The sequence below is a fragment of the Nerophis ophidion genome, linkage group LG16 (assembly GCF_033978795.1).
Source record: "Nerophis ophidion isolate RoL-2023_Sa linkage group LG16, RoL_Noph_v1.0, whole genome shotgun sequence".
Taxonomy (NCBI): Eukaryota; Metazoa; Chordata; class Actinopteri; order Syngnathiformes; family Syngnathidae; genus Nerophis; species Nerophis ophidion.
In genome coordinates, this window is record NC_084626.1 from 30,256,076 (window position 1) to 30,272,408 (window position 16,333).

The 16,333-nt window shown below is 42.4% G+C and overlaps 1 protein-coding gene across 2 annotated transcripts in view; it reads right to left on the bottom strand.

Moving 5' to 3' along the window:
• Window positions 1–16,333, bottom strand: part of arhgap46a (Rho GTPase activating protein 46a) — a 97,196-nt gene that overhangs the window by 33,615 nt on the left and 47,248 nt on the right. For both annotated transcript variants that reach the window (XM_061874873.1, XM_061874872.1), the window contains exon 2: window positions 12,833–13,303. In XM_061874873.1, the coding sequence (XP_061730857.1) occupies window positions 12,833–13,303 (471 nt within the window). The remainder of the gene's footprint in view (window positions 1–12,832; window positions 13,304–16,333) is intronic.

Here is a 16,333-nt window from a genome sequence, read left to right on the forward strand (position 1 = left end):
ATGCACGGAGGGCCAACTTGCATTGTTTTGGCTTTTTACACTTTCGCTTCCTTAAGCATGCACGTACGCACACACACAGACGCACGTAATTCTTGTAGAAAAAACCCCCTGCCAGTGAGTGCAGAAGCGACCTGGGAGTGGTTTTCAGTCTAAGACAGTTGAGTTTACCAATATTGTTTTTAGTGGTTTTGTGGCCAATAACACCCTGTCATCCCTACAATGTAGACTGGTTGGGCATGGGAGTTTGCCCAACCAGTCTACATGTGCTTTGTGGACTTGGAGAAGGCATTCGACCGTGTCCCTCGGGAAGTCCTGTGGGGAGTGCTCAGAGAGTATGGGGTATCGGACTGTCTTATTGTGGCGGTCCGTTCCCTGTACGATCAGTGCCAGAGCTTGGTCCGCATTGCCGGCAGTAAGTCGAACACATTTCCAGTGAGGGTTGGACTCCGCTAAGGCTGTCTTTTGTCACCGATTCTGTTCATAACTTTTATGGACAGAATTTCTAGGCGCAGTCAAGGCGTTGAGGGGTTCCGGTTTGGTAACCGCAGGATTAGGTCTCTGCTTTTTGCAGATGATGTGGTCCTGATGGCTTCATCTGACCGGGATCTTCAGCTCTCGCTGGATCGGTTCGCAGCCGAGTGTGAAGCGACCGGAATGAGAATCAGCACCTCCAAGTCCGAGTCCATGGTTCTCGCCCGGAAAAGGGTGGAGTGCCATCTCCGGGTTGGGGAGGGGACCCTGCCCCAAGTGGAGGAGTTCAAGTACCTAGGAGTCTTGTTCACGAGTGAGGGAAGAGTGGATCGTGAGATCGACAGGCGGATCGGTGCGGCGTCTTCAGTAATGCGGACGTTGTACCGGTCCGTTGTGGTGAAGAAGGAGCTGAGCCGGAAGGCAAAGCTCTCAATTTACCGGTCGATCTACGTTCCCATCCTCACCTATGGTCATGAGCTTTGGGTCATGACCGAAAGGATAAGATCACGGGTACAAGCGGCCGAAATGAGTTTCCTCCGCCGTGTAGCGGGGCTCTCCCTTAGAGATAGGGTGAGAAGCTCTGCCATCCGGGAGGAAATCAAAGTAAAGCCGCTGCTCCTTCACATCGAGAGGAGCCAGATGAGGTGGTTCGGGCATCTGGTCAGGATGCCACCCGAACGCCTCCCTAGGGAGGTGTTTAGGGCACGTCCAACCGGTAGGAGGCCACGGGGAAGACCCAGGACACGTTGGGAAGACTATGTCTCCCGGCTGGCCTGGGAACGCCTCGGGATCCCCCGGGAAGAGCTAGACGAAGTGGCTGGGGAGAGGGAAGTCTGGGTTTCCCTGCTTAGGCTGTTGCCCCCGCGACCCGACCTCGGATAAGCGGAAGATGATGGATGGATGGATGGCATCCCTACAATGCCCAGGAGACATAGTGCTTTTAGATAATGAAGGGGCCTACAGCGACACCAGAGCGATATAAGATTTAATTTTAAAGTCTCCAAAATTCGCTATTAGTTCTTTTTAGGGATGCACCGATCAATCGGTAACCGAATAAATTCGGCCGAATATGGCAAAAAAAGCCACATTCGGCCTTCGGTGGAATGAGTTAAATGCAAGGCCGAATAGTGGCGTGTGACGCAATTTTTTGACGCGGTGACGCAAACAACCAACGTGCAGTGACGCGATGACGTTGTAACCAGGCGCTTTCGGAAAAAATGTCAGCAGTGAGGAACTATTTCTAAGTGTTGGAAAGCGACAAAAGTATTGCAGTTTGCAACGAATGTTCAGCCGAACTGTCTCGAGGAGGTGCCTCGTGGCCGACGTCTTTGAGAGGACGAATAAGTTTGCGACTGACAGTGCCAAAGCAAACGGAATTTCAAAGAAGGTAATGGAGTTTATGGCTTTGGATGATCAACCGTTTAGTGTTGTGGAGGACATTGGCTTTCGGAAACTCATGGAGCACATTGAGCCCCGTTACACGATACCGAGCAGAAAGTATTTCTCTGATGTGTGCTCTTTACATTGTGTGTGTGCTGTTTACATTATTAGCCTGTTGTGTAGGCTACCTGTATAAGTGTATGAGGTTACAAGCACACACTTAATTGAGATTTACTTGAGTCTTCTGTTTACATTATTAGTCTATCTACTGTGGCTAAGCAGAATTTTGCCAAAAGGACAATAATTCATTTGTTGTGGGTTTATCCACTTTAATGCACTTAAATTTTTTTTGGAATGCATGTTTTGTTTTAAGGCCTAATATAAATGAAAAACGTTGTGCTTTTTTTGAAAAGCAAAGGCTACTGGAATATTAAAAAAAATGTCAATATTCAATAAAATTGTACTTTATTTAAAAAACATGTCTAAAAATGTATTGTAGGCTATTCATGCAATATAAAATTAAATTGTGAAAAACTGCATTCATTATTCGGTATTCAGCCTTCGGCCAAACGTTTAAATTTTATTCGGCTTCGGCCACAAATTTTCATTTCGGTGCATCCCTAGTTCCATCCATCCATTTTCTACCGTTTATTCCCTTTCGGGGGGGCAGGGGGCGCTGGCGCCTATCTCAGCTACAATCGGGCGGAAGGCGGCGTACACCCTGGACAAGTTGCTACCTCATCGCAGGGCCAACACAGATAGACAGACAATATTCACACTCACATTCACACACTAGGGCCAATTTAGTATTGCCAATCAACCTATCCCCAGGTGCATGTCTTTGGAAGTGGGAGGAAGCCGGAGTACCCGGAGGGAACCCAGGCATTCACGGGGAGAACATGCAAACTCCACACAGAAAGAGCCCGAGCCTGGATTTGAACCCAGGACTGCAGGACCTTCGTATTGTGAGGCAGACGCACTAACCCCTCTCCCACCGTGAAGCCCGCATCCCTAGTTCTTTTGATAAAAAGTTCTGAAATTCTGAAATATACAGGGATGTCAGCACCCTGATAAAAAAAAAGGAACATTTAAATCAACACAAAGTGGTGCCACGCAAACCCTAAAAGAACATTTTGAAAATCAAGATTACATTTTCTACAATCGAGTGCATTTCTACACTATATATTACTTTTAGATTTATTCTCATCTACCAACCTCTTTTTGACACTTAAGTCACATGTAATATGACGGTAGGGGCAGTATAGCTCGGTTGGTAGAGTGGCCGTGCCAGCAACTTGAGGGTTGCAGGTTCGATTCCCGCTTCCGCCATCCTAGTCACTGCCGTTGTGTCCTTGGGCAAGGCACTTTACCCACCTGCTCCCAGTGCCACCCACACTGGTTTAAATGTAACTTAGATATTGGGTTTCACTATGTACAGCGCTTTGAGTCACTAGAGAAAAGCGCTATATAAATATAATTCCCTTCACTTCACTAATGTACCACATATTTGTTTCTTTATTTGAGTTGATCATTTTCTAACATTATTGTCATTGAAAATGTAATGTAAAATTATATAACAGGCATGCAAAGAACTTAGAAAAAGTTTCTCGTTTGGCAACTTTGTCCTGGAGCAATGCCCCCTCGGGTAAAATAGGGATTGAACGTGTGACGTGGAAACACAATGCATCACGGGCCTTGATGCAACGGAATAGCATCTTTACATTGGGTTGAGTGCAAGACTAAACTGAAGTTGTGGTTTTGTTCCAAGTATGTAGCGAACGGTTGTCATGATCACTTCAGGAAGATAAAAAAAAAAAAAAGATTTGGTGAGATTTTTCTCATTTCCTAACATAGTAGTAAAGCCAAGGAACTGGGATTAGTGAGTTAATAAAGAGACAATGAACAGCCTGGAACACAGCTATGAGATGATCAAACATCCCTTACCGCCATCATCTGGTAATTGTTGGTATGTTGACATTATTTTTACACTGATACATTTTAATTAAAGCCTGTTTTATTCTGTTGCACACATACCTTTAGTAGGATGTAGGATTGTACAGTATACCAGTACTAATAAAGTATAGCGGTACTAATCAATTGAAATCGGTACTATATAGGGATGTCCCGATCCAGGTTTTTGCACTTCCGATCCGATACCGATATTTTTTTGCACTTCCGATCCGATACAGATACTGGCCGATACTGGTTTATCCGAGCATGTATTAAAGTTTAAAGTTATTTAGCCTACTTATTTGTCAGATTCATGCTGGAAAGGATTTTAGTACTCTTGATAACAACTAGCCAGCTGAATTAGGTGAGTTTGAATAATACACAATATTTGGTATTCAAGGATAAACACAAAATATCAAAAATTATACATGACATACAGAAATGGCATCATTAAACAGTAAAACAGTGAACAGTATAAAGTGCAAATAATGCTGTAAACATTATTAAAAAAAGCAAAACACACAAACAACCTGAGTGGGATAAAATGTCTATAACTTAGCATCAATACTTGCTCTTGAACAAGTGTAAACTTAAAAAAAAAAAATTTATATATATCTACACACTCCCTTCAATTGATTGCCCCAATCGGGGGGGGCAAACAATTGAAGTCCAAGCATAATGGGGAGATTCTTTCTAACAAAGACGAGCACTTCAAGATGTTCAGGTGTCAGCCTGCTCCTGTGTTCATCACTGATGAGTGCTAAAAAGCCTCTCACTCTGAAGAGTCATTAAAATGTCTTACAAATTTACCACCACGCTTGACTTTATTGTGGCATGTTTTACACTCCACCTCTTCATCTTTTTCGTTTTGTGGGGTAAAATAATCCCACACAGCTGACATTATTACCGTAACTTTTAATTCACACAACCGTCTTACCGGTTAGAGCACAGACTTGTGGATGTTTTGAAGGTGTGCTGGAAAATGCAAAACGGAGTTTAGGGAGCAGCAGAAGAGTGGAATGTATTATTAAAATCGGTGCGTTGGAAAACACGGACCGGAGATTTAAAAAAAAAACTGGATCTGGATCGGCATTTTCCCATGCCTTGCCGATACGCATTTTTTGGCAAATATCGGCGGCCGATCCGATCCAAATATCGGATCGGGACAACCCTAGTACTATACCACCTTTGAAAAGTACCGGTACCGCTCTTTCATCTGAATGCCGCTGTGCGGTGGTGACTACAGAGCCGAGGCGCATGATGTGGAGTGTGTCAATACGCAAACACAAAGTGCAAATAAGCAATAACATCTTGGAGAGGAAAAAAATGGCAAAAACCTCAAATTCTACTTGTTAATAAAGAGGGTGCGTGAAGCGCAATATGGAGGTATTTGGATGTCAACGTTAACAATAAAGGTGACACTTTAAACAGGGAGGCACCGCGCTGCAAATACTGTTTTACACCTTTCCTGCTTGTCGGTGGGCTGTCCCAAACAAATAAATGGAAAACACGAGGTGTGGTCAGCATTCACACTTGCCTCACTCAGGACTAAAGTCCACTTGTAGGTAGACCAAGAACCATATCTAATGCAGTATAAACCCGTCTGTTAGGTCCTGGACTGCGTTCACACTTGACTCGGGACTACAGTATGTTTAAACTGGATCAAACTGTCAAATATGTTAACTGATCCAGCCTCCTACCCCAAAATTGAGCCCAATGAGTAATTTGGAGTAGGGATGCACCGATTAATCGGTAACCGAATATGGCAAAAAAAGCCACATTCGGCCTTCGGTGGAATGAGTTAAAAACAAGGCCGAATAGTGGCGTGTGACGCAATCAACCAACGTGCAGTGACGCGGTGACGTTGGGATATGTTGTGTACCTGTATAAGTGTATGAGGTTACAAGCACACACTCTTTGAGATTTAGTGGGGCGTCTGTTTACATTATTAGCCTGTTGTGTGGGCTACCTGTATAAGTGCATGAGGTTACAAGCACACACTTAATTGAGATTTACTTGAGCCTTCTGTTTACATTATTAGCATATCGACTGTGGCTAAGCAGACTTTTGCCAAAAGGACAATAATTCATTTGTTGTGGGTTTATCCACTTTAATACACTTTATTTTTTTTGGGAATGCATGTTTTGTCTGAAGGCCTAATCTAAATGAAAAACTGTTGTGCTTTTTTTGAAAAGCAAAGGCAACTGGAATATTAAAAAAATGTCAATATTCAATAAAAAAATTACTTTATTTGAAAAACATGTCTAAATATTTATTCTAGGCTATTTATGCAATATTAAAAAAATTGTGAAAAAATGCATTCATTATTCGGCCTTTGGCCAAGCGTTTAAATTTTATTCGGCTTCGGCCACAAATGTTCATTTCGGTGCATCCCTACTTTGGAGTTCTAAATTTTGTGCTATCTCATGTGTGCTGGTATGACAATGAGTAAAACCTATGTGAACACACAACTTTAAACAAGACAATTACAGATGAGTGTAAAATAGCATCGGGCAATCATGGTGACAACGCAGAGTCATGACTATACCATTAAAGAGAGCTCAATGAGAGGGCATATAAAAATCCTTCACTTTGACTTACTGCTAAGAAAGAGCTTCAATTTGACCCAGGAAACACGCCTTTGTTCTTTATAGTGGTCCATTACACACATATGACCAGCCTATAAGACAAAAGACAACTTATTGAACCCCATAGGCTGTCTTACAACAACTAGAAAGGTCTGTGGAAGAAAGCCCACACACATGGTAGGTCTGCTCAAACTGAAATACCCTAAATTTCCTGAGGGAACTCTCCTGAAGGAATCAATAAAGTACTATCTATCTACATATGGTTCATGGCAACAACAAATAGACACACAAGCATTAAAAGGTGGGTGAAAATCAACACAAATGCTTTGCACTGGTTATTCTTAAAGGCCTACTGAAATGAGATTTTCTTATTTAAAACGGGGATAGCAGGTACATTCTATGTGTCATACTTGATCATTTCGTGATATTGCCATATTTTTGCTGAAAGGATTTAGTAGAGAACATCGACGATAAAGTTCGCAACTTTTGGTCGCTAATAAAAAAGCCTTGCCTGTACCGGAAGTAGCAGACAAAATGCGCGTGACATCACCAGTGTGAGGGTTCCTCACATCTGAACATTGTTTATAATGTGAGCCACCAGCAGTAGGACCAATTCAGAACGAGAAAGCGACGATTTCCCCATTAATTTGAGCGAGGACGAAAGATTTGTGGATAAGGAAATTTAGAGTGAAGGACTAGAAAAATAAAATAAAATAAATAAAAGTAAAAAAATATATTAAAAAAAGGCAATTGCAGTGGGAGCGACTCAGATGTTATTAAACACATTTCCTAGGATAATTCGGGAAAATCCCTTATCTGCCTTATTGTTTTAGTGAGACTATACAGTACCTAAAGTCGGAGGGGTGTGGCCACGGGTGTGTTGACGCCAGAGTCTCTGAGGGAAGTCACGGGCTGCACCAGGACGAAGCTCCGCTGGTGTCTCCGGTAAGAGCTGACTTATTACCACAATTTTCTCACCGAAAACTGCCGGTTGACTTTTGGTCGGGATCCATTTTCGCTTGACCGCTCTGATCCATAGTAAGGCTTCACATTCGGGAATTTTAAACAATGAAACACTGTGTGTTTGTGTGGCTAAAGGCTAAAAGCTTCCCACCTCCATCTTTCTACTTTGACCTCTCCATTATTAATTGAACAAATTGCAAAAGATTCAGCAACACAGATGTGCAGAATACTGTTTAATTATGCGATTAAACCAGACTACTTATAGCTTGGATCGGGCTGGAAAATAATGTCGGCTACAACCTGAGACGTCAAACGCACGCGTCATCAATTGCAATTTAGTAAACTAAAAAGGCCGTATTGGCATGTGTTGCAATGTTAATATTTCATCATACTGCGTGGTCGGTAGTAGTGGGTTTCAGTAGGCCTTTAACACATCACAATTTTACTTTATGGAAAGCAATCTGTTTGCATGTTTCCTGCAGCACTAACCACATGTGACTGGTATGTTTACCTGTAGAAACCACAGGACTTTCCTGATGAGCTCCACGGGCTCAAAGTACGCCAGAATTCCCAGGACATGTGATAAGACTTAGCAAATGACAGATCAAGCCCTCAAACTCGCTAAGAAGAGATCACCAGTCTTTCGAGAAAACTGTGAATACTATGTAATAATATTTGTGAACAATTTGCAGAAGTGGAAATATACACCAAAAAAACAACAAAAAACGATACTCTTGTAGCCTAATGAAAACATTGTATTATGACATTATGATTTTAATTTTTGGGGGGTTTTCTACATGTAAAAGTTACAAAAAAAAAGGATAAAATCAAACTACAGTGGGGCAAAAAAGTATTTAGTCAGCCACTTTTTGTGCAAGTTCTCCCACTTAAAATGATGACGACGAGTTGAGTTTCTACCAAAAAGTTCTGTTTTGGTCTCATCTGACCACATGACATTCTCCCAATCCTCTGCTGTATCATCCATGTATCCATTTTGGAATAAACTCAACTCGTCGTGTTTGGAGGAAGAAGAATACTGAGTTGCATCCCAAGAACACCATACCTACTGTGAAGCATGGGGGTGGAAACATCATTCTTTGGGGCTGTTTTTCTGCTAAGGGGACAGGACGATTGATCCGTGTTAAGGAAAGAATGAATGGGGCCATGTATCGTGAGATTTTGAGCCAAAACCTCCTTCCATCAGTGAGAGCTTTGAATGGTTAACCAAATACTTATTTTCCACCATAATTTACAAATAAATTCTTTAAAATTCCTACAATGGGAATTCCTGGATTTTTTTTCCACATTCTGTCTCTCACAGTTGAAGTGTACCCTCCATCCATCCATCCATTTTCTGCCGCTTATTCCCTTTCGGGGTCGCGGGGGGCGCTGGCGCCTATCTCAGCTACAATCGGGCGGAAGGCGGGGTACACCCTGGACAAGTCGCCACCTCATCGCAGGGCCAACACAGATAGACAACATTCACACTCACATTCACACACTAGGGCCAATTTTAGTGTTGCCAATCAACCTATCCCCAGGTGCATGTCTTTGGAAGTGGGAGGAAGCCGGAGTACCCGGAGGGAACCCACGCATTCACGGGGAGAACATGCAAACTCCACACAGAAAGATCCCGAGCCTGGATTTGAACCCAGGACTGCAAGACCTTCGTATTGTGAGGCAGACGCACTAACCCCTCTTCCACCGTGAAGCCCCTGAAGTGTACCTATGATGAAAATTACAGACCTCTGTCATCATTTTAAGTGGGAGAACTTGCACAATCGGTGGCTGACTAAATACTTTTTTGCCCCACTGTATGTATACATTCATCTTTGGAAGACATTTTATGGTGACTTTTACTCTGTCCTCTCTTGGACTTTGTGATGTTAAAAAACCCAACTAAACAATAATGACAACAACGTACTACATTTGAACATTTCACCACACACCTGTCTTATATTATCATATTGGCATACTCTTTTGGAAAAAAAAATGAGACTGTCTTATCTATCATAAACAGATTTGTGCACAACCAGAAACAAAAGGAAACTGGTGGAACAACTGGGATCTTTTAGCTCCACAGAAAACAGTATTGTTTTTCCAAATGTGACCAAAAGGCCATTCAATCTCTACTAAGATCTCAGCGACAAAGCTAACAAAATTTAACGAGCAGAGACATGAACTGTGGAAGATATAAAATTTAACATAATTTTAAAAGACAGCTCAATCTACATCAAAGCCGTCCACAATGGGTGGAACACTATGTAACAACCACAAACACAAACCATAGAGACCCTTTTATAAATATAATTTCAAATTTCTTCCTCACCCATTCATTGATGTCATTATCAATAAGGGCCAGCACTGACTGAAGGCAAGCATGCCTCAACGTTTGTTTTAGTCCATTTTAAGCCAGAAACAACTGTGCATTTTGACATGGTCTCTAATTAGGGCCCAAGATATATTAACTAGTGAGCACATGAGGTATGGTGAAGTATGGTATTAAGCTCCCGTGGGCAAGATAATCTTCTGCAGCACACAGCTGGCCATTGTTTTAAGAAGAGACATACCGGTAAATGGTTCTGAGAAAGGTTGAGTCACCGGGGCAGAGTAGGACCTAGTGGGGTGATTTAACACTTGGTTTTTAAAGCTACTGCATTGTCACCACAGCGACCCTTCTCACTCTGTATTGAACTTCTCAAAGTTCAGGGCTGGTAGAATTGAATGCAATTTCTGCTGAAACCTCTGACAACCGGCACAAAGATACTTTTCTTTTTTGTCCTTTTGTCCAAAGTCCTAATATGTTTTGTGGGACATTTTTGCATTCTATCATGCATTGCTGGGTCGAGAAGAAAGTTGTATTTTGGAGATCAAGAACGGTTTCCGCTCTGTGACAGTACGCTCTTGTTGGGCTGGGCGATATGTCGATATACTCGGTATATCGCGGGTTTGTCTCTGTGCGATATAGAAAATGACTATATTGTGATATCGGAGTATACATTCTCACGCAGTTGCTTTTAGCTGCGGGTATTACACTGCATGCGTTTCTCACTCTCTTGTATCTCCTTCTCACAGAGACGTAAACCAAGCGCACCTTCTTACACACATCACGTGTGCAACGTCATACGCTCCCGCGAAGCAGAGAGCTAGCGACATGGTAACGTTAGCTGTGATGCTAACGGTGAGGTGCGGGTGGAAATACGAGAGAGAGAAGGTGTGAATCTGGTAACAAATGAAGGAAGAATGAATTCCCAAGAAAAACAGCACGGGATCCATCATTGGGAATATGCTCAACATTTATGCGGCAAAAGCGTTGCTACAAAAAGTAGCAGCACTGTTAATGTAGCATCATTTGAAAAGTCACCCGCTAGAGAATGAGGAGTGCTTGAAACTCTGCATGTCAACATCTCTGTTCAGTGCCGCAATAACAAAATGGCGAAGCAACTATTTCTAGATCAACACCGTATGAAAAAATAGTCAAAAACAGAAGGAGATAACATCTGCAGGAACCTATTATGCAGCCCATTTTTATTTGGCAGTTATTGAAACATCTTGTGACATCATGCACAAAAGTGCACTTTATTTGTTTTCAACTATTGTAGTGGCGTTCTGTACAAAATTTAGACTAATTTAGATATGTCATCTTGGTGACATCATTCACAAAAGTGCACTTGTAGCTTGTTTTAAAATGTTTGACAATCTTGCACTTTCTTTTGAAATGACATGAATGTTTTTGCCACTGCTTAATAACTGTTTAATAAATACAGTTTTGGTAAATTGACTTAGTTGTGATTTTCCTCGCTGCATGAAAGTTAAAAAAATTAGCATATATTAATGCAGTATGAACAAGAATGTTTTAATCTAGACACATAGAATCATCACACTGGTGTGATTATATGCATTAAGTGTTCATTCAAGGCTAAAGCAAAATACCGACATATATATTGTGTATCCTGACATGGCATAAAAATATCGAGATATTAAAAAAAGTCCATATCGCCCAGCCCTACGCTTGCTGCATGCATAGCAGCTATTTAATAGTAAACATTCAAAAACAAGTTAGCTTGCACAAAATGTATTCCTTTTACTCGGCTTTTATGTGACATGAATAGTACAATTATTAATACCTTTAAGTAGCTAGGTACATTGGGAATATTGGGACAGTCACATTCATTGCCAATGTTGATTTGACTGAAAGGAATTTGGGAATGTTGGCTGCACACTATCTGAATGAGTCCTGAAATACAAAATATATGTACCAAAAGCAGACAAATCATAGCCTTTTTAATCTGTATGTTGAACTTACATTTACGTAAACAGACAGTGTTCTGTTTCTTTTTGAAGACGGAACCGGTTGGGGACAGCGTGGCGAAGTTGGGAGAATGGCCGTGCCAGCAATCTGAGGGTTACTGGTTCGATCCCCACCTTCTACCATCCTAGTCACGTCCATTGTGTCCTTGAGCAAGACAGTTCGCCCTTGCTCCTGATGGGTCCTGGTTAGAGCCTTGCATGGCAGCTCCCGCCATCAGTGTGTGAATATGTGTGTGAAAGGGTGAATGTGGAAATAGTGTCAAAGCGCTTTGAGTTCCTTAAAAAAAGGTAGAAAAGCGCTGTACAAGTACAACTATTTACCATTTATGTTCAATCAATTAATTAGTCAACCTGCAAATCCCAAATGACAGGAAGACCACAGGAGACACCTCCCAGAGCAACAAGAAGATCTCGTAAGAGTCACTATGGCAAAGCCTGTGAAAATATAGCGGGGTTTGCTTTGTTTGTATGTAGCTGGAATGCAGCGTCTTAGTTTGTTATTAATCACAGGCAACACTCTCACATGCTTCTCGTGCAACCACACAGACGCTCAACCTTAACAGGCCTTACGGTCTTTGATGGCCTTGAGCCTAGATTTGTTTTAGGAAAATGAAATGAGCATTGGATCAGAGCAGCCCGGGGTGGCGGTGAGCACGCATAAGGACACTAAGATGGTTCCAGGGGCCATTTGCCAGACGAAACAAAAGTGGCATGCGTGGAATTTGAGGGAGGAGATGGTGGTTTAGACGAGGCCACAACGTAAAGCATATGATGGGATTCTTGAATGACTTACTGTTTGGGGCCGCTCTGCATCTAATAACCTTGCATAGAGGGGGTAATGGTGCACACTGCGACGTACAACAGGCCATTCTCACCATTTGGTTGCAATTTACGAAAAGAGTTGAATTTGGTTCAAAGGCAGTGGAACAGAAAACATTGAACATATGGAACGGTCAGATAAGCAACGGAAAATGGAAACAGTTTGAAGAAATAGATCCAACTGGTCTAAAAGTCTAAACGCTTTGAGTTCTTATTTCAGCAACATTTGGGAGCTATTAAGATACATTCTACATTCATGATCCCATTTCCCTTGGTAATTTGATCTACCAATGATAAACCACAATTTCCCCTCCACTTACTGTTGAGGCTACTGTCTTTTCAAGGCTTACCTCTGTGGTTCTTGGTGTTCATTGCTGCATCCATCTGCCTGTGATCTGACATCCAGTGCTGGGTCTGGCTTTGGGTTTGATGCCACCTCAATGGTCTCATGACTATCTTGGTCGGGCAGAGATGTGCACTGTCCTTGGCTCCCTACGCTGCCGACACTCCCTGTGGTCCCATGGTGGTGCCGGTCTACACCCACAACCGCCCGCTTGCCCTCGCTGCAACGCTTCATGGCCTGAAGCTGGGAAAGGGGAACTATATCAGCTCCCTGCGGCTGATGCCAGACTGTGCGGCGCCCGGTGGAGTTGTAGTAATAGAAGCGGCCACTTTGAGGGTCAAACAGCTCCCACCACTGGTTACCGTCTGCCTGGCGGACAGGAGCGCCCAGAGGAGGATCCCAGCCGCATTCGCCAGTGGTCAAGTTCACGAACATACGCTGACGGGAGCGTGGCTCCAGGATCTCCACCCAATCAGAGCTGGATGAAAACAAACAGGATGGAAAATATACGGTGTTATTCATGACTGAACACTTACAACAGCCATAGTAGTAAATCAACAAAGTACACCTTGTCTACATTCAAACCGTTTTGAGTCACAAGACTTGCAAACAATGGATGGGAGAATGGTTGACTGTTCTGAACTCCTGTTTTGCCGTAATGCATGTTTGTGTGGATGTATGCCTTCATTTTTTTCAAAATAATCTACACCAGGGGTCTCAGACAAGCGGCCTGCGAGACGGTATTTTGAGGCCCCCACCTTAATATGAAAGTCTCATGTTAATGCAGCCTGCGAGTTTTATATGAATGGCGCTTGACAGCGTTGTGTTATTTGGCTCCAAAATGGCTGTTTCAACGTCCTGGGTTGCCTACCCCTGCGTTAGTGGAAAAGCGGCAAATAGAGTGGAAGCGACAGAGATGTTGCCATGGAGACAAGGGTTTTCTTAAGTGCCCGGCTAGAGTCACACCGAGACACCTGTCCGTCAGTAATAACAGTCCCCAATAACCTGGACCAATTCAAACCGTTATTTGTAGAGGTGTCAAATTATCGGACTGCCGATATTATTGGCCGAGAAATACTTTAAAATGTAATATAGGAAATTATCGGTATAAGTTTCAAAAAGTAAAAATGTATGACTTTTCAAATCGCCGAAGTACGCAGTGGTACACTGACGTAGGGAGAAGTACAGAGCGCCAACAAACCTTAAAAGGCACTGCCTTTGCATGCCGGCCCAGTCACATAATATCTACGGCTTTTCACACACACACACACACACACACACACACACACACACACACACACACACACACACACACACACAAGTAAATGCAAGGCATACTTGGTCAACAGTCATACAGGTCACACTGAGGGTGGCCATACAAACAACTTTAACACTGTTACAAACATGCGCCACACTGTGAACCCACACCAAACAAGAATTGCAAACTAATTTCAGGAGAACATCCGCACCATAACACGACAAACACAACAGAACAAATAACCAGAACCCCTTGCAGCACTAACTTTCCCTCAATGCTGCAATATTTTCTTTTCTTGCGGCCCAGCCTCACCCAGACTCTGCATCAAGTGGCCCCCAGGTGAATTGAGTTTGAGACCCCTTATCTACACCCCTTCATCCATCCATTTTCCTACCGCGTCTCCCTTTTGGGGTTTAAAGGGGGTGCTGGAGCCTATCAGCTGCATTCGGGTGAAAGGCGGTGTACACCCTGGACAAGTCGGCACCTAATCGCAGGGCCAGCACAGATAAACAGACAACGTTTACACCCACTCTACACAATAATCAGAATTTTCAACCATAAATAAATGAGTTAACAGTTACTAATTTTACTCTTGGACTTCCATGTGGACAGAGATTTTTCTGGAAACATGATACATGCCTATCTCTTTGGACAACACTGAGCAGATTGTGTGTTTCCTGAAATAAGGCGACAGGTGGACCCTCCCTGTGAGCCAACAGGCATGGAGTCAGCAGGGCACAAAGAGGAACCACCAACAGACAACAAAAAAACCACTGTGCTTAGTGACAATCGCAAAGAGACAACAGAAAGCTCAGCAGAATACACGCACACAACAACAAAATGAGAGAGCGGTGAGGCCCAAAAATGAAATATACTAAAAATACACAAGGGGACAAGCCAATTTCTGGAAAAGAAAAAAGGGCACGGATAAGCTAGACACAGTTACAGTACAAAAATTAGAGCAAGAACGGCTTTTCAGAAAAACTATAGGGCAGTAATTGCGTTTCACCCAATGTAATCGATGTATGCAGTAAACACTAACAATGCCTTTAACAACATGACACTTAAAGAGGACGCGAAGCATAGCATGGCCAACGCTACCTTTAGTGTCCATGGAGTAGCCACATTTGTTCCCATGCTCCTGCCAAGTCCACGCGGCACGCACAGCAACCACAGAAAAGGAGCATGCTTCCACTCATTGCTACACTGTGTGAAAAGGACAGCTGTTTTGTATTTGCAAAAGCCAGCTTGACTTCATTTCCTATACCTGTTAATCAAGTAAATCAATCAACTAAAACACTACACTTTTATTTATTTCATTTATATTTCATCGAGCCAACAAACAACATTGATGTAAGAGTGTTCGTCATTCTGTCCAGCCATGTGTCCCTGCGCTCTACGCTGGGCGGCCATCTGGTGCAATCCCTCACACCAAGCAAACAGCCCTGACCTTATGGGGCTCGATGTGCACCGTGTTTTTACGCCGCCTTTCAAACAGAAATTTGGGAAAATTACTAAAGTGTCTACACATTTGTTGATGTAGCTGTGAGAGGATTCATTTTGTCAACATATAGTGTTGAGCTGAGTTGAGTTTTAGTTTATTTCAAACACGCATGCATACATGCATCACAATTTCCAGTTTCTCTAGTCAACATGTTTAAAAAGGAGTAAGAAGAAGCAGAGCTTATTTAATCCTACCCCCTTTCCTTTACATAGCAGTTGCTAAAACTTTTATTCACTTCCTGTTCTCAATGTATTTATTCACAATATACTCCATAAGTAATAACAATAAAAATAAATAAATACATACATCAGGGGTAGGGAACCTATGGCTCTAGAGCAGAGGTGGGTAGAGTAGCCAGAAATTGTACTCAAGTAAGAGTACTGTTCCTTTAGAGATTTATTACTCAAGTAAAAGTAAGGAGTAGTCACCCAAATATTTACTTGAGTAAAAGTAAAAAGAATGTTGTGAAAAAACTACTCAAGTACTGAGTAACCTGTTCGTTTAATGATTACGGCAAAAAATAATGCACAAAAACATAAAAATAGCAATGAGCAAATTCAGAGCCAGGAATATCTCTTAAGCAACTAAAACAATATTATATATTAAATAATACGTTAAAATAAAAAAAAACTTAAGGCAAATTGAGCCACGATAACTTAACAGCACCATAGGCTCAGTAGGCATTGATTGAAACTTGTATTAGTAGATTGCAGTACAGTACATATTCCGTACAATTGACCACTAAA